Source organism: Heliangelus exortis, chromosome 4, assembly GCF_036169615.1.
Source record: "Heliangelus exortis chromosome 4, bHelExo1.hap1, whole genome shotgun sequence".
Classification (NCBI taxonomy): domain Eukaryota; kingdom Metazoa; phylum Chordata; class Aves; order Apodiformes; family Trochilidae; genus Heliangelus; species Heliangelus exortis.
Window position 1 is genome coordinate 24,389,479 of NC_092425.1, and position 23,071 is coordinate 24,412,549.

The following is a 23,071-nucleotide window of genomic DNA, read 5'->3' on the forward strand; positions in this document are numbered from 1 at the left end:
CATCCAAATGCTATAGATCAGTTCCATGTCATGTTAATGATAAATTAAATATGAGCGTGAATTTGCAGAGGGGAAAACACCTCCCTGACTATGCCAATTTCTTTAGAAATTCCCCTTCTTGTAGCTGAAGTGATAAAAGGCAAGGGTAATGCATGTACATTTTATTAGCGTTTTAGAAACAGGGAGTAAAACTGTCAGATCTTTAGTTTTTTTCTTTCATGTGTGTCTGGGCAGGTCTAACCCTCAGGTAACACCCTTTCTCCTCCTTCCCTCCTGCCTCTCCTTGCACCTGTCCACGTAATGCTTCGGCAGCCCCCGCCCGGGCCCCGCTCCCTCCTGCCCGCTGCCCGCCCCCCGCTGCCCGCTCCGCTCAGCGCAAGGGCTGCGCCCCCGCCCCCCTTCCCCTGCCCCCCCCGCCCGCCTGTGCCCCGCCCGTGGCTCAGCGGCTGCGGGCGGCGGGGCGCGGGGTGCGCACCCGGAGCTCCCTCCCCGCCGTCATCTCAGATCAGAGGAAGGTGCGAAGAGAGGGGGAGCTGGTTTACAATTTCAAACGCAGCCTCCCCGCAGAGGGATTCATTAGCATATGTCAGGGGGGACCGCCGTATATATATATACACACGCAGGGCGTATAAACACCACCTGCCTCCTGGCTCACTCCGGCACGGCTCGGCTCGTTTCGGCTCAGCTCAGCACGGCACGGCTCGGCTCGGCTCGGTCCGGCCCTGCCGGCTCCCCATGCTTGGGGCCCTGCCGCGCACCCCCACATGCCCTCCGGCAAAGGCCGGCAGCCGCTCTCTGCCGCCGCGCCCTAGCCCGCTCGCCCCGCACCCCGATGGCTCCGCTGGCCGAGGTGGGGGGCTTCCTGGGCGGCCTGGACGGCCTGGGGCAGCCGGTGGGCGCCCACTTCCTGCTGCCTCCCTCCGGGGAGCGCCCGGCGCTGCTCGGAGATCGCCGGGTCCCGGCGGAGCGGGCGGCCCTCGGCGGAGCGGCGGGGGCGGCGGCGGCAGCGGCGGCGGCAGCGGACCTGGCGCACTTGCAGGGCATCCTGCGGCGGCGGCAGCTGTACTGCCGCACCGGCTTCCACCTGCAGATCCTGCCCGACGGCAGCGTACGCGGCACTCGCCAGGACCACAGCCTTTTCGGTAGGCAGCTGCGGTCCGGTCCGGTCTGACCGCGCTCTGACCGCGGGCTTGTGCGTGTGCTGTCCCTTTCTGTGCGCGCTGACGGGGGTGCGGGTGGATGGGTGCGTGCCTGTCTGTGTGGTGTGTGTGTACCTATAGGCGTGTGCGTGAACCCTGGGCGTGAGTAGTCGCACGCGTGGGGCGGAGGTGCGATGCTGGGGGGGAGACGTCTCGGTGCCCTCTTTACTCTTCGGCCTTAAAGCATGGGGGCTGCACATCCCCTGCGAGCCAGGAGGTCGGCTCGCGGGCCTTGTTCAGCCTATTCTGGGAGCTTAAAAGTGCAGGTATGCAGGTTTAGTGGGAAAACTTGAAAGTGACCGATTCTTTTTTATATTCATTGTCAGGAAGCATTCTGAGTCTTTAGGACAGTATCGTGCATGGACTTGGGTGTGCTGAACCTTAGGCTGCATGAAACTGCTTGGTTTCTGCAGGACAGAAAGTTCAAGCAGAGGGGTGTAAAATGCCCCAAATCAAATACTTAAAGTGCTTTCCAGTCAACTTTCTGTTAATAAACCAAAAAGATGACAACCCCAAAATGTAACTAAGTAATTCCTGTGATATAAGAGCAAATCTTTAGTAGCAGTTGTAGGAACTGGACATCTGGGCAGACCTGCTGTTGACAGCTTTGTAGGAGTTTTGTGTGTATTGATTGAACAGTCGTAAAAAAAAGGTGATTAAAGAGTTTCCTATCATCCTCCCCATAGTCAAAACAATGTGCTGGAGTTGCTCTTAATTGCTTTTATAACACATGGATGTTTTCAAAAGTGAAAGAGCAGTAGTTAAATAGACAGTTCTTCTCAGAAGGAAGATTTCCTACAGCGTGTAAACATGAAATAAATCTTTGCTTTAAAAGAAAAAAAGTTAGCCCCAGATCAAACATTTGCTAGGCTTTTGAGAACTATTCTTCCTTTATTCTACCACTGTTCTGGGCAGGAGTGTCTGATGTGGTTGCTTTGTGGGTTGGATCACCTGCTTATTATATTTTGGAAAAAGGGTGGCTTTGAAAATTATACCAGAAAGGCAAAATATCTCCACCTCTTTTTATAGGACTTTGTGCTTAAGGAACTGGAAAACTAGGATGATTTACATGCAATAGAGTTTCTAATGCTTACTCTTTGTAAGAGATTTATTTTCTCTGCTGCTTGATAACAAAAATAAGAAACCTGCCAAGGCTCAATTAAAATATAAACCATTTTAAATTATTGTATAGTCCAGACAGTCCATCCAGACAGTCTGAGAGTGAAAAATGGTCCTGAATGAAAAAGAGTAATCATATATGCAGCAAATAGGCAAAAAGTCATAATCAAAATAAAATGCACTATTTAAAACCACTTACCTTAGATTCAGATCTTTTAAAATGTTTTGTGGTTTTGCTGCTGCACAGCAAAATCTTAGATATGATTCTAGAACAACCCCTTTTAAGGCTTTGTTTACATTACTAACAACTCCCAAAAAGCCAGTTCACACATTCCCTTTCTTTCATGTTTTATATGTACTGTAATCTCTGCATATCAATTGGTTAAATATGTTGGCATAGTCTTGCCAGCTTCAGGCTTCATATAGTGCCTCATCTCTTGAATACTTTGTGTTATTAATATATATTACATTTTTGGGCAAATGTAATATAAATAATGCTATAATCCAAACATGAGCAAATAAACAGCATATTTCATGAACATAAAAAGCCTGCACTGAAGATAGTAAGTTGTGTCAAGAGGTGTGGGCCCATGTGCTAGATAAGATGGCTGGCAAATACTTCTTTTTTTCCTGTGGGTAGATTCTGTTATATAAAATTTCTATCTGTACTTTGATTTCCATTCAAATGATCTAATAATGGAAGTGTTTTTTCAAGATAATGCTATAGAGAAAGTAAAGTATGTTTTCAGGTGGTTCAAACCTATCTTCCTATGTTTGAGAAAGGAGTTCTGCAAATAGTGTATAATAGTTATAGACTGCAACTGCATAGTACTGAAGGCTTTAGTCTCAGTGCTTAATAAAATCCTTTTATATGCAACACTCACACACACACACATTTGTTAGATAGAAGGATTCTTGTTCCTAGATGAGGCTTCTCAGACTGCTTTCCTGGGAATGTTGAATACATTTCCATACAAGACTTGAAATTTCAGGAAAAAAAGGAGACTGTATATATTATGTTATGTACATTTTTCATTGGCTTTCAACTACATTTTGAATGGTTTTATTGATTTTTGTTACAAGTTGACTTAAAGCAATCTCTCTCTCTCTTTTTTTTTTTTTTTTTTTTTCTTTTTCTTCTATATGTTCAGGTATCCTTGAATTCATCAGTGTGGCAGTGGGACTGGTCAGTATCAGAGGTGTGGACAGTGGCCTTTACCTTGGAATGAATGAGAAGGGAGAACTCTATGGTTCTGTAAGTACACCTTTGATGTCAGCTCATACATGTTGAGGTTTTGATTCACTTATCACTATGCAAAGCCCTCAAGCAGCTACCTGTATTATTATTAGCTTTTAATTAATTTTTTTAGTATTATTATTAGCTTTTAAAACACTGCTGAAATATATAATATATTTTTAAAGTACATGGTATAGCCTTGGATACTAAAGACGTGGTGGGAAAAGTTTCTCTGTCCTAGATGGGAAGAATTGAAAAGAAACATTTTACTTAAATTATGACAAAAATAGCTAACTAAACTAGCTATTCAAACAACAGCCTAAAAGACTTTGGTTTTATCATACTTTTTTTTCATGTGTGTTCAGATACCCAGTGACAGCTTGACTTATTTTTCTTTGCTGTTTCTTTCTCTAGGAGAAACTCACTTCTGAATGCATCTTCAGGGAACAGTTTGAGGAAAACTGGTATAACACTTACTCATCCAATGTGTACAAACACGGAGATTCGGGGCGTCGATACTTTGTAGCACTTAACAAGGACGGTACTCCCAGAGACGGGGCAAGGTCCAAAAGACACCAAAAATTCACACATTTCCTGCCCCGGCCTGTAGATCCTGAAAGAGTTCCAGAACTGTACAAAGATGTGTTAGGATACAGCTGAGGAAGGAGGCAACTTTGGAAAAGACCATACTTGAGCTGTTGCCCCTGTTTCCATGGCAATACCAGGATGAGGAACCTGCAGAGGTCCAGGATGCCCAACTGGGAGAAGCTACTTTGTGATAGGCAAGCCTTGGCTTTCTGACCTTTGGATTTAGCAGAGAAAATAAAAGCTGAGAGTGGACCAGCCTCCTGGAAGCTTGCTGAACTGTTTGGTAGCCAGTAACCAGAGGAGAGTTGGAATGTGGTTTCATAGGGGAGTTGGAATGTGACTTTTTAAAAAATAACAAACTATTGGCAATATTGTCTGGATTACCTGTGGTCCATAAATAAGCAAAGAACTACCTACATCACATGGATGACACAAAAGCTGGAAGAAACAGAAAGAAGTGGACTGTAAAATAGCAATAAATCCTGAGAACTGTGTATGCAGTGGCTCCACCTTAGTAGTGGACCTTAAATGTTGATGCATCATAGTCAGAGCTGGAACTTTTCTTCAGGATGGACTTATTTATACATCTCCAGATAGCATATATTTATTTTATATATTTATTTATTAAAGAGTTTATTTTTTACTGGGATATGAAGAGATTACAAGACCCTAACCCTAATAAGAACTAATTTACAGTGCCAGTATTTACTCTGAGTAGTGTCATGGTACAGAGTGACATTACATTGCTATGCATCCAAAACCTGGACATGTTCACATGCCATTGTTTATCTGTTACAGATAAGGTTATATTTTATGCACATACCATTGCCTTGTGACTATCCTTATTTTGGAAAGAATTCTAAAATTTTTTTGACCTATGAGGGTGCCTTACAGATCTGTATTGAATTCAAGTGCACATTTAAAAAGGAAATTAAAAAATATTTCACTTTATTTGGTTTACTGTCATTTTTAAATTGAGAGTCTCTTAAACCACTCTGTGTGTAATGTTTCAAACCTGCAACAGATGTGAGGAGTGTATCGCAGTTACCTTGAAAGAAAAGGCAGTATTAGCTCTTGAAATCTGGATTCAAATCACAATGTGCTTGATGTTTTGGGGGTTTTTTTGTTAGTTTTCGGGTTTTTTTTTCTTTTTTTCTTGTTTTCTTTTTTTTTTTTCTTTGTTTATTTGCCAAACTCTTCCTAATATAATTGCTATCTCACAAATTACTATTATGTGTATCATTTAAAATTTTTGTGTATAATTCTCTTCTCTATACAAGATATTTTAATGACATTCCCTATCGATTTGTTTAAGGGGAAACAGTATCAGAGTAAGAAGTCTGACGCTGCTGAATAAAAAGCTGCTGGGAGTGGAGGTTGTTTCTCTAATGAGTACAGAGGTGCCTAAAGAGACTACTTATCATAAATTCTCCTCTAAGGGGTATTCTCAGTGTAAATTTTTATGTCTCTAGGCTAGTTACAGCTATAAAACAGGTAGATTGCAGTAGTTTACACTAATTTAATTTGGGACTGTCAGTGGTGAAGCACAAACTCTTCAGCACATTGGCTGAAGGGAAGGTCTCTGCTCTCTGTAAGAATACCAGAAGTTGATGTCAGACCATGCAGGTTTTTGAAGTAAACCTGCTGAAGTTTGTTGTTAGAAGATTGTCACCTCCACCAGGAAAGAACTGCAGGAGAGGACAGCAATATTTGTATTCCTGTTTCAGGTACCAATGCTTCCAGTGAGCTGCAGCTCAAGGTAACTCATTTGAATTTGGTTTTGTGGAAAGATAAGTGGTTCAAGTACTGCACATGAATACTTTCTATCAAATCAAGGTATTAACAACAACAACAAAATAAATCAGTATATAAAGCACTTGTACCAGAACTTCTTCCAGTCTATAATGAGAAGTGGATAAGCATAGATTACTGGTGGACTGTGGACAAAATTATTTTACTATCTGACAAATAGAAATTGAGTGGAGGTGAAGAAACAGGTGTTTCAGCACTTTGTGGCTGGCAAAATGTAACTTACTAGGGTTAATGGATTTGTTAAGATTTTCTGAAAAACAGGCAGGGGAAGATCTACAGTGCACTGAATGTGGTTTAGTGAAATAATGTTGTAATGGACTTCAGCTTACCCTAAAATAATGGTATTATGGGTGACACTGAGCCCTATTATTCAGCCCTGTTATTCAGCTCAATAGCTGAACACAGAAATGTATGCTTTAAACAGAAAAAAAGTGCCTCTGCTTGTTGAAATGTAATTTATTTCATGAAAATTGTGCAAAAAAAGAGTGGCTGCTGCCCAGAACACAATTTCTATGCACTGCTGGCAAAACCACTCCATGTTAAATCATACCAATAAAAAAATTATCTCTCTTTGGATTAGTAGTTTATTGTTAGCCCAGCCACCTCAAAAGTACTTTGAAGAAGGCAGGGGCTGTAATAGTCCATGGTATTATTACTGTGCCTCATTTTCCATAGATAATGATACAGTCCAGAGCAATGATAGAATTGAATATATATCTGAAACTTCTGCTTGTAGCATTTATTTTCACTCTATTGCATTCTGTCTACCAGGATCCTCAGATAACATTAATGTTTTTCTAGTTTGAAAATGGTGGTTGCAAAAGCAGCACCTCAAACTCAAAATAGCTATTTTCATGTCATTAGACCAATAGCTTTAGTTGTCAGTAGATGTCAGGGTCAGGTTGGTTTTTTTTTGTTTTTTCTTTTTGTTTTTTTTCTTTTGTGTGTTTGTGTGTGTGGTTTTCACTCCTGCTTCATAAAGCCCAAGTGAGAGGCTTGATTCTGTTTAACTAGTAGAATTAATGATCTAGTTTACCATCCATTACATTTTGCATAACCCTGATAACACGAAAGCTGTGGGCCGCTTTAAGGCAATGAGGGTAACCTGAAGGAGGTGACATTGTTCAAGGTTCAGGAGAAATCTCTGAAAGCAAAGAAAATGTCACGTCTTGAAATAAATCCCTTCATGCCTGGCTGCCCTGTTTCTGCCTTTTCTTTTTTCCAGGGAAGACCCATTCACAGTCTTTATGTGGTTTGTATAGCAGATGCAGCTCCACTTTTTCTTTCTACTGATCCTCCCAATAGCTTTAAAACTTGATCCTTTGATCTCACCTGGCTGGAAATGGAGTGCTCCATGCCAGGTCTGTATTTCTTCACATTTTTTTTCTCTTTTCCAAGTTGTGTTAGAAACAATATTTCAGCTATATGGGAGATTTTCTGAAATCCAGGAATAACCTGGATTTCTGTGCATATTTGAAGTGAAATTGCTACTTTGAGCAGTCTTTGAGCTCTGGGTCAGAACGCAGAAGGTAGAATTTTTAACAGTCTTTTGTGGTAGTTTTCTGGTTGGGATAGTCACAAGACAGGAGAACACAAGTGCCTCTGAAAGTGGGTGTATATTATGGGATGAACTGATCTATTCAGAAAAAGTGGGCAGCTAGTATAAAAAGGCACATTGATCTGAACAATCAATATTTGCATGGAGCAGTTTGGTCCTGTCTGTATCTGCCTGCTTTGTGTCACAAGCTTATTGGTGTTATCCTTCATGCTCAGGAGTGACAGCTCAGCCAGCTTCAATGATTCCATCTGCAAGTTCACATCACTGGCATAGCCATGCACTCTGTTAGCACTCCAGCATTGTGCAAAATCTGCTTTCTGACATGTGAGAGTCATTTAGCAAGTACATTTTCATACTAGCTTTCATTCACAATCATTTTAATTTCTTGATGTGCTTTTTAAACTCATTTTTACAGCCATCCAATCTTGCTTCAGTAACAGTGAAGTTTTACTTAAACACAGGTATTTACCTGTGTTGTGAGGTACAAGTAGGATAATTTTTTTTTCCCCAGTTTACATAATCATACTAGTAGCTTTACTACCATGGCTTTAATTGTTTCATTGCAAGTCGTTAGGTTTGTCTTACTTCTTTTTCTGTATATGCCATGGACACATCTTTGGTATAGCCTTTATGTACAGTACCAAGCCTGAGGACACTGTGGTAAGATGCTTACATTTTGCTCATCTTGTTCCACACTTCATGAAGATACTATCACTAAGGAGGCTTTTTGGAAATCTCTGCATTTGCTCCTTTTGTTTTTTATGTGAGGGAAAGTATTGCAGTTATTTGGTGAGTTTATTGAGCAGTGCAACCATTTGAAGACTCAACTTATATGACCATAATGGCTGCATGAGGTCAGACTGCACTGCGTCTCCACTGCATGGGGAAGAGATTCAGAACAAGACAGGTGTATATTCAGGGAATTCACTGTAGAACCCCAGCTAGGGGGGTCAATTCTCTTCTGAGCTGTTTCCATTTCTGAGGCAGAAAAGTGAAGCAAACATCTCACAGTGCTGAAGAACATAGCGGTGGAATCCTGTGCTTCCCAGAGGTCTGACATTGCTTTGTCAGACATTTCTGCTGAAACACTTTCCTTTCCACTAGCATTTCAGCTGCTGTGCTGAAATCCTTGCTGTTCCTGCACTTGGTGTCAGCATACATATGGATGTACATGTGATTATCTCAGTACAAGGCACTGAACATAGTACTAGAGAAAGAGAACACCCTGAGTTTGTTATATATTTTCAAAATGTTTATCAGGCAAGTTGGGTTTATGGGGTTAGTTTTAATTAGGTTTTTGATACAAAGTTTTGACAATATTGTGTGGGTTTCTAATAGTCAGAGATTCATGGGCAGAAAACCAGAGAGGTGTAAAAGCTTCTCAGGTGGAACATACTTAACTGTGACATCTTTATGAATATGTTATGCACAAGTAGGAAGAAAGAAAAAAACCAACCCCAAACAGGGAAGAGGTCAAACAGTTAACTTCTATTGCCAGTCGGGTGGGGGGGATATTAAGTTTCAAACAGAAACTGGTTGGCAGCTTGCCAAAACAACTACTTCACCTGCAACATGATCAGACACTGGAACCATTCTGGAAGTTCAGGAAAAGAGAAAATACTGAATTAAAGCAGTGGTGAAAGTAGCTCTCTGTATTTTGAACACATCCAAGATGCTGTTGGTGTTCTCTCCATATAGCAAATCTCTAGTAAATGCAATTCATAAGGAAAGGAGTAAGAGCACTAGAAGGGCCACCTTTTGAGAGTGAGCTTAATAAATATCCTACTGTGGTAAAGTCCTAGTTCATATATTTTGTGTAATTATAGGAAAAATGAATCATACTATATTCACACTTAAAATATCACAAACTGCATAATATACCTTAATGGATATATTCAAGTCATGACTGTTACTTGATTTAGTTAAGTCACATTTGTTTCCCAAATGCCATCTGTCATTTATACATATCTACACTAACATATAGTTATGAAAGATGCTTTTCATGTTAATAACAAGTGTCTACTTGGTTCCTGGCATAAGTCTCAGTGGTTGATTGTTCCAGGGAACGTGTTTGTCTGTATTATTCATGTAGCATTTTACATCCACGTGTAATTCCAGTGGCTATAAGGTGATTTAGACTTGAACACGGGTCTCAAAGTGGGTAGAGGCATAGAAGCCAGTTGGCTGGAGCTTGGTATGAACATGACGGAGGTGAAATGATAGGAAAGAGAATGCTCTCAGGACCTTTTGAGAACTCCAAGATGATTTTCACAATTAGCACTTCTTCCTTACTAAAGAGCCTACTGATCAGGTGTGTTATCAGGTTTTGAACTCCAGCCAGATTTCTTTTTTTTTTTTTTTTTTTTTTTTTTTTCCCAGATGGTAAAAGACTTTGTCTTCTTCTCTTAGATTTAGCACCACTTTGGCTGTCTACTCTTTCTGAAAAGTAGCATAATCTAATGACAGTGTGAACAAAATATCTATCAAAGTCTTTATATATCAAATTCACTACCTCTGAGGGCTCTGAGGGGATTATATCTCTAATTAATCCGCAAGCTAAATAAATGCAAAAAAGTCTTTAAACATACATAAATATGTAAATTTGTCAAGAATTTAACCTGCTGCAGAGTGGGCCTATTAAAGTTACCTGTGGTAACTTTTAGCGTGAAGAACTGGCTGCATGCTTGTAGTGTAATGTATTCTAGGTAGGATTTAGAGCAGGTTTTGATATTTAAAATGTTAGATGGTAGCTTTTACCTGCTCAGTAAACTCCTTGCCATGGTTCTACAAAGCTGTGCTGTGTTGCTGACACTCCAGTCAAACTTTCAGAACTGTAGTTCTTAATAGATAGATCAGATCAGAGGCTGTTTTTTTGTCAGTTTTTTATTTCCTCCCCCAAAAAACACCTTAGCTACTCACTATGGATAATTTTTTTAATACTCCTTATTGCTCTGTTTCTAACCAACCAAAATAAACTCTTGCTTGCACTACAGTCTTACTGCTCTTTGACTAAACAGTCAGTAGATTTTTACTGTGAGAAGACTGCATTATCTGAACTTGCCTTAGTGAGCTAGAATCCCTTATTTCATAGTCACCAAGCGGTCAGCAAATGCTCTTAATTTTATGCTTTTATCTTTATGTATAAACTCGAAACTGTCAAACACTAATCCCTAAACTCTGTGTAGCATAGTATCTTGTCATTTGCACTTTCTCTTTTTGGTCATGGGTGCCAAGGGTATCTATTCAGAAATCATAAAGTCCCCTGAGTTGAGTTTTGTGCTTTGTGGTTGCTGAACACTGTATAAATTTTTCTCACAAGATTAGAAATCTCTCTTGGCTGTATTCAAGAACCATCACAAGCATGACATTGCACTTGATTTATAATGAAAAATTTGGACTAAGATACCCACTTTGTGTAGTGGTTGTGGTCTTGTGGCTTACAGCCTCGGCTGAATAGGGTTTACAGTAATGAGCAGATATTTTTTTTTATCTAGGAATGTGTCTGCTAATCTCAGCTATGTGAAGGGCTCTCCACTCTGATGATGATCCTAGGCAAACAGCTGGAATAAGGAATATGTATGATGTTTCTGTAGGTTTTCTTTGTGACAAATACACCTTGAAAATCTCAATTAATCTAATTCTAGGTTATTGGCAGCCTTTGCCATAAGCCATTCTATCTGCTCTGTTGACAATTTTTCATATTGTGAGTCTGTATTGTCTTAGTGCTTTTACCCTCTCTTACTTTCTTTTGGTCACTTCTTAGGCTGCATCTCCTATTCTTGAGCATCACTGAGAACTGATCATTTGAAGCTTATCAATGCTCCTTCAAAGTCTGTTGCAAGACAGTAGAAATAAGGTAAATCTCATAACCAGGCACAGGAATTGGTTTTTTATATTTTGTTTTTGATGCTTTGGAACATTTGTGCATTCAGGGTCAAAACCCAAACCTTTCCTGGTCATACAGTGTACTACCCACTGCTATCTTTACATATTTAGGCAGCCCTTTGACAGCATTTCAAATGAAAAGGAGACAGATGATGGATGACACATAGCACTCTCATGTGTTTTCATCTAAAAAAAAAAAGAGGTGCTATTGTTTCAAAACAGCAAAACTCTTTTATCTCATGAAGAAGCTTCAATAGTTATATGAAAGATTTGGTTGCTTAAAATGTTGGTGAGTGTGCCCATATGTTCTCATACAATTCTTTTTTGATGCTGGCCAGCAATGATGAAATTAGCATGTTTTGATCTATATACAAGTTGTTCATAAAGAACTTGAAAGGAGTAGTTAGGAAAATCCAAGTGCTGAAACATTTAAGATATACTTTCTGGTCTCACTTTTGTGTGATTGTCAGCCAGGGACTATCATGATCAAGGTAGCTTGCCAATTGCCTGCCATAGATACAATATTTATTGCTGCAGAGGGGATTTCCTATCAGAGATCTGAAGACAGGCTTTCATACATTGTTTCTTCTAGGTAACCTATTCAAATCAGCAGAAGAGATCTGATAGTAAAGGAAAACTAATCAAAAGAAGTATATTTTTGATCTTTGAGTTTATTTGAACTTTATTTTTTTGTTCAGCTTTTCCTTCACACAGCTGAAAGAGAAGGAAATTGGCTTGTGTTCTGTTTTTCTATACAAAATTCCTGTCTAATGCTATTACAATTAATGTATTTTGCTACTGACTTATGAGGTATAACATTTATTCTTAATGCTACCACAAAGTATATATATATACAGTTTAGCAGGAAATTAATGTCTTTTAAGTCTGTTGGAAATATATGAGAATACTCAGCTAATCAAATCATAATTGGCTAACATTTCTGCTTTTCTTTTACGAAGACACAATTAGACAGAGGTCCCAAGTGCTGAGAATGGCAGGATGGAGTTAACATATTCTGAGCATTTCCCAGTCCCATGTCCCTGCATATTTGCACAAACTGTGCTCTCCGTACAGGTGACTGATGGCTTCCAAAAGCTGGTCTGTCAGTCATTCATTCTCCTTCTGTGTACACAGCCTCCTACCTACCCTTCACAAGCCATGCTCAGCTAAATGAGGAAATCAAGTCTTTCTAATTACAGTCACATTTTTAGAAACTATAGTCTGAACTCCTTTGTCAATCAATATCTCATGTTTTGTTGGAGAGAGCTGGACTGTTCTGATGAAGGCTATGGGAAAGATGCTTGTATTGTTTACTGTTTACTATCAGAAGCAGCTCTGGATTTTGAACCACTGCCCCTGCTTTTAAAAAGAAGCATCTCTTCCTGATCCTAAGGGGTTATAGAATCAAAATGGTTTGGGTTGAAAGACTGGGTTAAAGATCATATAGTTCCAACACCCCTGCATGAGCAGGGACATCTTCCACTCGATCAAATTGCTCAAAATCCCACCCAACCTGGCCTTTGACACTTCCAGGGAGGGATTAAAGTTGTCTTGCCTCCCAAGAGATGCCAAATCCTTCACCCAGTGTGGCTGCAGCACTGACACCCATGTGCTTCTGTGGGAAGAAGAGCAACTGAGACTGATGAAGGAGTGAGGCCAGGAAGGGCAGAGGAGTCCCTGAGTACAGGCAGCACACTGAGGGTGTGAGGAGCAGCAAAGTTGTGTGTGCAGGGAAGGGAGGCAGCAGCAGTCTGAGATCAAACTGTTTTGCTAGCATTTAGCCCTTGGTGTAGAGCTGGGAAGCAGGATCAGAAACTTTCTGGTTTGCAGCAGATCTCATTGGCTGTCTGTCCTTAAAAAGCAGATACACTTTTTTCTTTTAAAACTTTCAGTAGACTCACACACCACTTTCCATTCTCTCTGAACTGTGGCACCTGAGGCCTCTTGTGTTACAGGTTTTCATATCCCTGAGCGTTGTGTATTTTATTTGCCAGCTTTGTAGTCAAACAAGGATGATTACTGGCAAACATAACAGTGTTTTTCTCACACTCTACAAACCGAATGGGGAGCATGAATTTATTTGTTAGGAAATGCTGATGAAACTTTGGTTGTAACATTTTTTTTTTTGCCAATGACTGATGATACAAAAATCTAAAAGACTTCAGACTACCTGTTCTGTACAGGTCTGATACATTCACTCACAGATAAAACATTTTATTAGAGTTATGTACTTTTTATACTAAATATGTATATTTATCTCTGTAGCTTTTCATGTCTACAATTTACACTTAAAATTTCCTAAATGGCTCTATAGCACATTAAGGGTTTTCTAGCATTTAAAAAATACATTATTTCCAATACATTGTTATAAAATCGAAATATTATTGTATTGATAAACATGAATGTGAGAATGTTATGTTTCAAATCTGAATTAATATCTGATTGTGTCCAACAACAAGAAAAGTTTTGCCAGAAGGCATTTCAGCATGAAGGCATAATAGGACACATACTGCAGAGCTGTCAGTGAGCGCTTCAGCCTCACTGGGAACTCTAGCCACTTGTGATACATCTCAATGAACTCATAAAACACTATCTACAACATCTTTTTGCAATAATAGTAAACAATAATAATATTCCTGGATTTATTTTTAAACACCTCAGTTTAAAAGTTAAATTTCTGCTTGCTAAATTAAAGCTATTATAGAAAAAAAAACCCACCAGTTTCTAGCAGTGTAGATGATAAAACACAGGAAATGACTGGAAAACAATATTTTTTTCATATTTTAACATTGCTGAGATAACTATTTTATTTTGCCTGTGTTCTTTCCTTTTACTTTTAGTAGACTTATGTTATCTCATCACATTATGTGTAGTCTTCCTGCTCCCAAGGGCCCAATGATAACATCATCTTGATGCTTTCCAATTTCCTGGAACTGAGCAACTTGCTGATAAGGTGAAGCAGAATATTAAATTAAGAGAATCCTATATTCTTAATGAAGTTTGAAAAGCAGAGGGGTAAATGATCATGTCATTTTAAATATAGCAAAAACCAAGACAGGGCACCAAAGAGATATTTTTATCAGAGGCAAAATCTTATGTTCACATCCATGCTATGCTTATATCGATGTACGGCACTGGGAAAAAAACCCCAAAAAACCCAAAACAATGAAAACACGACAGTTTCACTCAGATGGGAAAATTCAATCAGAATCACAGAATTGTCACAGTTGGAAAAGACCTCTAAGATCACTGCATCTAACTGTGAACATCCCCCCTCCTGAATAAAACGTAAAACCTGTATCTGTATCACCCACTAGAGCATGTTCTGAAGTGCCTCATCTGCACAGTTTTTTAATTGTTCCAGGGATGGAGATTCCACCACTTCCTTGGGCAACCCATTCCAATACCTAAGTACTCCCTCAGTAAAGAAATTCTTTCTCAAATCTAGTCTAGAAATTCTTCTAGAATCTAGAACCAGAAATTCTTCAAGGAATACTGTGTGACAAAAGCAGTTCCCTTTACCACACTGCCTGAGAATTCTGTACATTGAGGACAGTACAACAGGTGATATTTTTTGTCACCAATTTGGAATAAACCAATGTGTTCCAGGGAAGCTATCTGTGCCTCCTTCAGTACTATGAGTTGTCATGTATAAAGCTCTTAAGGTCCAATGTATGAATTCTATCATGCTGGGAATAAATTGTAAGCAATAAGTAGTAGTCTAGGGAAGAGTTCTTGTGCTTTCTACTCGTGTGAGAATTATTAAATTGATTTCAAGACAAGATGCTTCTTCAGAACCAGAAAGTTATCACTTAGCACTTCTGCAAACCCATTCCAAGACTGGCTGCATTGGTGCACTAAAAATTGTTAATACAGGAGAATCTGAAGGTTCACTAGATGTTTTGAACATACTTGATTTACTTCACCACCAGTCATACCAACTACTTTAATGATATCTTTTTAGATTTAGTCTCCCTTAATGCAGAAGATCTTTTTTTTTCTATTTTATGCTTCCTCTTCCTTAATAGATATATCAAGGCAGGAAAGGAATATAAAGGAAATATGAAAGAAAAAAAAGTCCTCAGATATACTTTCTGTTCTAGAAAAATAATATTTTCTGAAAATTAAGATAGCAAGATTTTAAATCAGCACAAATCAGATTTTATTGTGGGAGGTAGATAGCATAGGTATCTTGTGACACAAGAGGAATATTTCCCTAATGATCCTTGGCATTGTAAAGGTTCTTTCTTCTGGGGACAACATATTAAATTCCAAACTTATATCTGGAGTTGACTTTGGCCTCAGCTGACCTATAGATTGAAAAGATGTAAAGGTTGTTTAAAAAGATCATTCCTCTCAATGCATAGACTTCTGCAGCACAAATTTCTTGACTAGACCCTAAAAGTTAAATGATAAAAGTATATAATATTTATTAAAAAGTTATAACCTTTTGGCAAGAAGAAAAAATCTTGATTCAGTTATCAACACTTATCATTTAATGTTAAGATACACCTCCAGATGCTAGCTTTGAACATTCCAAAATGCAAAAGTAGACTTGTTTTAGAAAAACGTTAGATTTATGACCTAGCATAAAGCTTACTACTTTTTTTTTGGTAAACATACTATACATACTAATAAAAAATTAAACATTTGTTTTGAATGTTACACTGCCATCTAATGAGATAACTGTAAATTACATGAAAACTTTTCATGGTTTTGTCATCTCTTTTGGAAGTAGATGGCATAATATGGGATATAACTTCAATACTGATAGCATTTATAATAATAGGAAAAGATGAACTTTATTAATTAGTAGAATTATAATATAGTTAACAGACGATAGGCCAAGCAGACAGAAAAAATCCCATCTTACTGATGATATCTAAATAAAACTGTGAACTAATGAAGTAAATAAGGTTTCCTCTGAAGACATGAAGAAAAAAATAAGTTAAATGAAATTTCATTTCACATATCGTAATAGATTTTTTCCTCCTGAGTTTCAGACTATCCTACACACAAGGCTTACAATGCCAGAGGTTGTTTTCACTAATTAGTGCTTGTATAGGCCTAAATGGGTTTTGGGGATGAGGCCATAGGGAGTAGAGCCACCTGGGCTCCCTTTGCAGATATGCAGTGTAGTTCTTGAATGAACTTGATAAGTCACTAAGGGGAAATCCTGCCCTACACCTGTCTGCACAAAAGTCCTCAGGCACAGCTGCACTGCTGTGTGGATGCTGCAGCAGGATGAGGGGATCCCTTGAGGGCTCAAAGTGCTTCGTTTTCTGGGACTCTTGAAAGTCAGCTGGGATTCAGCCCTGTTTGGATTTTCCCTGTACTGGTGACTACACTACAGTGTTGCTGAGTAGCTTGGTGGCAGCTCTGGCACTAGGGATGTGTGTCCCAGCAGGGAAAGAGCACAGGAATCTACTGTGCACTGAGCTGTGGACTTGGAGTGGGCATGTGCTTGGCATGTAGAGAGCCTCTGCCTCTGGGTTACTTTTCATGTCTGCCAGGAGTAGCTGATGGTCTGAGCACAGGTATTTTGCGTAAACACACAAGCGAAGAGTGGGCTTTCAGCCTGAGTTTTATTTCTAACTCAATTATTTCTAACTTTATTGTACTCAAGACTCAGCCTACTCTCAGTCCACTTCCTGCTATGGCAATGCTAATCTGAAGTAGCCCTATTAGCTCTCGTGTTTATGTAACAAACTCCATCGTGATGAACACCTATAGATGTTAAAACACTTCACTGAAGACAAAGAAAGAATATTGCTGATGTCTCTTAATTCACTTCAATGTTTTTCCTGCAGAGTATAACAATTTATTTTATAGTATCAGTGGTTATTAAGCTATTATGGCCAAATGCTAGTTGGCTATGTTGTCATAATAAAGACTGATTTTTAACCAATGCTGTTAGGGTCATCCTGCAACTGAAAGCTGACATGAGCAAAAAAAGGAAAAGGTGCACACATGAAAAAGTACTGTGGTCTCAACAATTACCATGTCTGAGATCTGGCTTCCCAGTGAATGAGAGCATCTTGTTGATTTTATGGAACATGAGGCTCCTCACACAGGGCAGATCAAAGGGCTGTGTTACATTTCAATACATAACTTTACGGGACAGATGGAATCCACTCAGAGAGAGACCCATGACACTCAGGGCCAGATTATCAAAAGTTTCAGACACTAAAACCTATTAGTGTGTTCAAACCTTTATTCTAACAATGTCAGCACTTTTTAGCTCTGTTTAAAGCATCAATCTACATTTTAACTACTGCGAAAGTTCAAGTGGAGGTTAAAAGGATGGGCTAGAGGAGGTGGCAAGTCAAAGAAACTTCATTTGAAATTTCTTTATTTCCACACAGATATTGTCAAACTTTTGAGGATATAACTTTGTTTTGCAAGGGAGAAATGAGCATGCTTAGGAAGCATATCAGAACTCAAAGCATCTTTGGTCAGATAATAAACATTAACATCAACAACAACATAACAACAACATCCTTGCCCTTGAGATCTTGGAGCACGAAAAATATTTTTTTTTCCCTTTCTTGCTGTTGAAAATGCATCAGGAATTTCTATTGAATAACTCAGATACACTCAGGGAGAAAGAAAGTGTGAATTCAACAGCTTGATAGCAGTCTCCCCAGATTTCTTGAACTCCCAAATCTGCCCATGTTTTCCTTTATAACAGTTTGCTAATGTTCTGGTAAACTCAGCCATTTCAGGGTGACTCTAACTAGGATTCTTGCCAGACTCTGTTCTGAAGTTAGCCTTGAGAGTTTTTTAACCACACCGAACATTTAGGTTCTTGAACACACTGGCAGGTCTTATAAGTATATGGTCTCATTTTGCTGCCCTTTCAAAGGACTAACATCTTATATTATAGCTCCTTTAGCTGATGTAACCTGAGAGGACCCTTTTCCAGATCCCCAATATTATGCACACTCTGATTTTATGGAGAAGCAATGCAAAAGTTGAAGTTGTCTACCAATGATTTTGCAAAATCTCTAAATTCCTCTGTTTTATTGTAACTAGCTCAAGAATATTCAAACCTAGATCATGTAATAACAACCACATGGGTGTCCAACTTCATTTTTCTTACCAATTTTGAACATTCTTTAAAGCCCTGTTCAGAACTCCTAACGCAAGCCATCATCCTCTGCTCTTCATTCATATGGCTTCTTTTATGGAGCAGACAGCCTTTCTCAAATTGCTGTTAAGAAATCTTGTGTATTTAAGAATTTCTGATTTGCTTCCTGAACCTAATCAAGTGGGGTCCAGGCTTGAAAAACAAATTGCCTTAAACAGTAGCTATCTCTTCATCTAAGTGAAGAGGGATACAAATGAATAAACATTCAAGAGCTCTTGCTGAGGTCTTCTGCAGGGTTTTTTTTTTTTTCTCTCACACATAGGCAAAGATGAAAACAATGCAAATATCCAGCCATTCAATACAAATAAAATAGTAATTTGATACATTTTGGCAAGAAAGCAGAATGTAGCCTCTATTTTAAAACTGTGCTTTACCATCTCTTTTGATTACATCATTCTTTTAGAATCCTCTCCTATCTTAACAAGGAGTTTCAGAAGGAAGAGGAAAGGGTTAATCACTGCACTATTGAGCAGGTGTGTTGGTTAGCAGAAGCTCTAGCTAACTTCTTGGCCCTCACGCAGCACAGGTGTTGAACATCAGCATTTTCATCCTGTTTGATATCTAGGCTTTTGTGTTTGTCATCTGGGGACTTTTACGCTAAACCTGTAGGAAACCCCCCCCTTGCTTTGTTGTTTTGGCTGAATAGGATAAAACAGATTTTATTTCTTACAGGTCTTAAGTTTAAACAGACTACCACAGCTATGTCTGTCGGTTGAAGAGGCAGAGGGTTTTTTTTTTTACTCGATAGTTTATGTTACTATAGATCTTCCTCTAAAAAAGCAACAGCCACTAACAGAGAAAGAACAGCAAGCTGACAATTAACAAAATCTGTGATTCCTGATGAATAATCAGAAAAGTGTGACAAATAAAATGTATGCTTTTAGTGCACACAGTGTATGTCTGAACTTATAAAACAATATGTGTAATATTGGCTGAAAAAGCTGATAGATGTGCTGGGAAAATGGAGAATATTTCTGCTTTATGATAAAATTCTACTTTTTATTGAATTAGGTATGTGGTGTTAAGAATAAACTATGAAAGCTACTCTTAAGACATTCAGAAGCCTATCAATGCCTCTTTCTCCTCTGTCTTCTGTAAGGAACACACAAAGTATAATGAAGGCCTTCTGAATAATTGTAAAACTTATGCAGCCACTGGTTTAATTCTTTTCTTTTAAGAGTATGAAACAAATTTTTGAACAGCTGGTCTCTTATGTGGTTGTTGTTCAGGATTTACTTTATTTTTCATGGAAATCATGCAGGGTTGAAACTTAGAATAACTTCAAGACATTTGCTTTCCCTCAGGGACTCACCTAAAATTGCTTGAACTAGTCTGATGATTAGAATGGTTAACAAGAAAACACGGTCCCTTCTATTTGTTCCCAAATCTATTTCTATGAAAATTTTCTTATTTACATTGTAATTATTGGCTTGGTGGTGGAAAGGGTTTGCAGGAGAGCATTCTGGTACTCCTGGATGACATAGCAGGATGAAAAGTGAGGAACTGGATTACTTTGTCTCAAACACTTCAAGAAAAGCTGTAATTCTGCCTCTGTAGTAATTAGGGAATCCTCTTTTTCTGAGTGGTTTCCAGATAGCTGATTTGACTTTAGACATAAGCCAACAGATTTTCGAAGTGTTAAGCAGTAATTACACTGTCCTATATTTTATATGTAAGAAGAGAAGTGATATTTTACTGCCAGGTATTCTGTTCTGAAGCACCCAGGTACATTCCCAGCCTTGAATACTAAAGTACTGCTTGTAATCATATAGTACAAGGTTATGGAACTATCCCACACAACTGGCTTTGACTTTTTTTCAGCTCATCAAATGCTTTTTCAGATGCATTCAAAAATAATGCTCCAAAAGTACTGTTGTGTTTGCCAATGATAGTCCAGAAATTTGAGGCTTCAGTGTTTTTCTGCTCTGTTGCTGCAAGACACAGTAAGGTCATGTTCTGCAAGGTCACATTCTATAATATCTTCTCTATATCACCATATAGAGCCATATAGAAAACTATGCCATATAGCGTACTGGAAACCTGTGAAGCAGTGCATTTGCTGCTCAGAAATAATTCTCTGGTCTTGACAAATCATCACAACAAAAGTTACTGTGTACATAGAAAATGTTATCAGCTGTGTTATAAGCTCAAAGCACTTAGAGAGGTTAAACTTGACTTTCTGCATTTTATGGTGACATTTGCAGCATTATGTCATCATGCCAATACTTGGCTTGGATGTGGAAAGAGACAAAGTTATATTCATTATTCATTTCTTGGTTTAAATCTTTTTAGCAGTTACTGTAATTCTCTGTTTTCATAACACACTTCACATATTATGTGAAGATGCATTTTATCATCAAGTCAATGTCACTGACAGGATTACTCTTTAAAACAGAGAAATTATCTTGATATATCAGAGCCTGCCTAGAACCCATCCAGATGTCCTTGGTACTTCATTATTCATTTTGGTAATGCTAACCAGCTGCCAGTTTAATGTCCTCCATCAGAGCTCATTTAGGAATCCTCCATCTCCTAGGGTAATCAGGCAAGTTTAACAATTGCTCTGTATTAGCAAACTGTTTTATTGCCCTGTGAAACCCAAACTGAAAGTTGCAAATGTTGTGCTTTGAATCACTTTCATGTCTGAACATGACTGACACAGAGTCACTTCATAAACTTTCAGTAGAGTGCATTAGAAAAAATGTAAGACTGAGCTCAGGTGCCAAAAGGTGAGTACTGCTTTACCTTACTGTTAGAGTAGTAGTTTGTGTTGATAAACATCAGTATTTCTATTTTTATTATACTATTAATTATTTTCAAGATGATTTTGGTCAAAAGAGTTCTAAAAATATTCTGTTAAATACTTCTGATCATGAACATTTAGAAATATTTTCTGAATTGCTGAAGTTCAGAAACAACTAAGGCAGAAAGTAAGGCAGATTTAAAGACTGCAGAAAATCCAGTATTTGAAAATAATGGGAAATCGAGGATTGGAAAATAGTGGAAAGTAAAACTTTTGTAGTTTGTAAAGGTGGTCTGAGACCTACTAATACAACCCACAGCTTATCCATATGGTGAAAAAAATATTCAAGTACAAGAATAATTATTTAAAAATGTAATTTCTTGAAATAGAAATATCATATGCATGAACCATCTGTGAATATATGCAGATGACACCCTCTCACGTCTACCCGTCCCTCCTGCTCTAAAAACCTTTTAATATACGTTCTGTACATCCCTACACATTCAAATTCTTATGTGATCTTATAAATGGTAAACTAGTATGAGATTTTTGGTATGAAATTCTGAGGTGGATGAATCTCTTTTTGATTCTTTGCATATTGAAGCTAAGCTAATAAAAGAACTTTTATAAGGGCACGTAGCTACAGAACAAGGGGTAATGGCTTTCAGCTGGGAGAGAGTAGATTTAGGTTGGACATTAGGAGGGAATACTTCAGGGTGCAGGGGGTGAGACACTGGCACAGATTGCCCAGGGAGGTTGTGTCTGCCCCCTCTCTGGAAGTGTCCAGGGCCGGGTTGGATGGGGCTTTGAGCGACCTGGTCTGGTGGGAGATGTCCCTGCTCATGGCACAGGGTCTTGGAACTGGGCAATCTTTAAGGTGACTTCCAACCCAGACCACTCTGTGATTCTATGAATCGGACTGAGAGAACAACTGAAGCCTTTTGTGTCACCAGTTAGCAACATTTCTGATTAATTTATGGAGTTCTAAAACCCAATTCACATTCGCACTGAACTCCAGGGTTATAACAGCTGCTGGACTGTCTGTGCCTCAGGAAGAATGGAAGCCACCTGCCTTATTTTTGGGATGGTTCATTCTCTGTAAACTCAAGTATTATTGTGCCAGTCATGCTATTAAAAAAATCAAGGGAATTAAGGTGCTGAGTATTATAGCTAGTTTTAGACTTCAGTAGAGGATAGATATTATCTTTTTTCTGATTTTCAATGTGAATCAAGCTAAGCTTTACATTCAGGAGGAATTCAGTTTTGGTTAATTATGAAGAATGTAGTGAGATGATTTTTTAAACAATTTTTTTCACAGCTAGGTGCAACTTGTATGTTTTCTTGACTTCAGTCAAATAACTGTGGTTTAACTTTTCAGCATGTTTATATTGTATCTGTCTTGGCCCAAGAGCTACTTCAGTGCCAGTAATCAAGTGATGCAGATGGATTGGAAAAAAAAAGTTAACTCCAGACTTCTCTGAATATATTCCGATACACATGACAGAGATGACACTGACTGACAAAATATTTCAAAGTCAAAAAAAAAGCTCAGAAAATTTACCTGGATTCCATTGGACTGAGAAGATCAAAGAAAACATGGAGGGTAATGAGTGATAAAATTGCATCTATCCAAGGATGCTGGTGAGCAGATTTTACAGTGACTTACCATCTGATGTGTTCTGTAAGGCCTCCATTAAACATCATGCAGAAGAGAAACACAATCAAAATGTGATTACTTTTATGAATAAAACAGTAACACATGACTTCAGTTTTATGTGAG

The 23,071-nt window shown here is 38.7% G+C and overlaps 1 protein-coding gene across 1 annotated transcript; it reads left to right on the plus strand.

The window, feature by feature from the left end:
- Positions 1-471: 471 nt before the first annotated feature.
- Positions 472-5,049, plus strand: FGF20 (fibroblast growth factor 20). The gene is made up of 3 exons (XM_071744263.1): positions 472-1,142; positions 3,470-3,573; positions 3,970-5,049. The coding sequence occupies exons 1-3, from the start codon at positions 584-586 to the stop codon at positions 4,213-4,215; spliced, it is 909 nt and encodes a 302-aa protein (XP_071600364.1). The 5' UTR covers positions 472-583; the 3' UTR covers positions 4,216-5,049.
- Positions 5,050-23,071: the final 18,022 nt, after the last annotated feature.

Bases quoted from the DNA above. Each gene is read 5' to 3' on its own strand.
- FGF20 (XM_071744263.1), top strand. From the start codon at position 584: ATGTCAGGGGGGACCGCCGTATATATATATACACACGCAGGGCGTATA. The intron at 1,143-3,469 runs GTAGGCAGCTGC...CTATATGTTCAG, and splicing joins CCAGGACCACAGCCTTTTCG to GTATCCTTGAATTCATCAGT. The intron at 3,574-3,969 runs GTAAGTACACCT...TTCTTTCTCTAG, and splicing joins AGGGAGAACTCTATGGTTCT to GAGAAACTCACTTCTGAATG.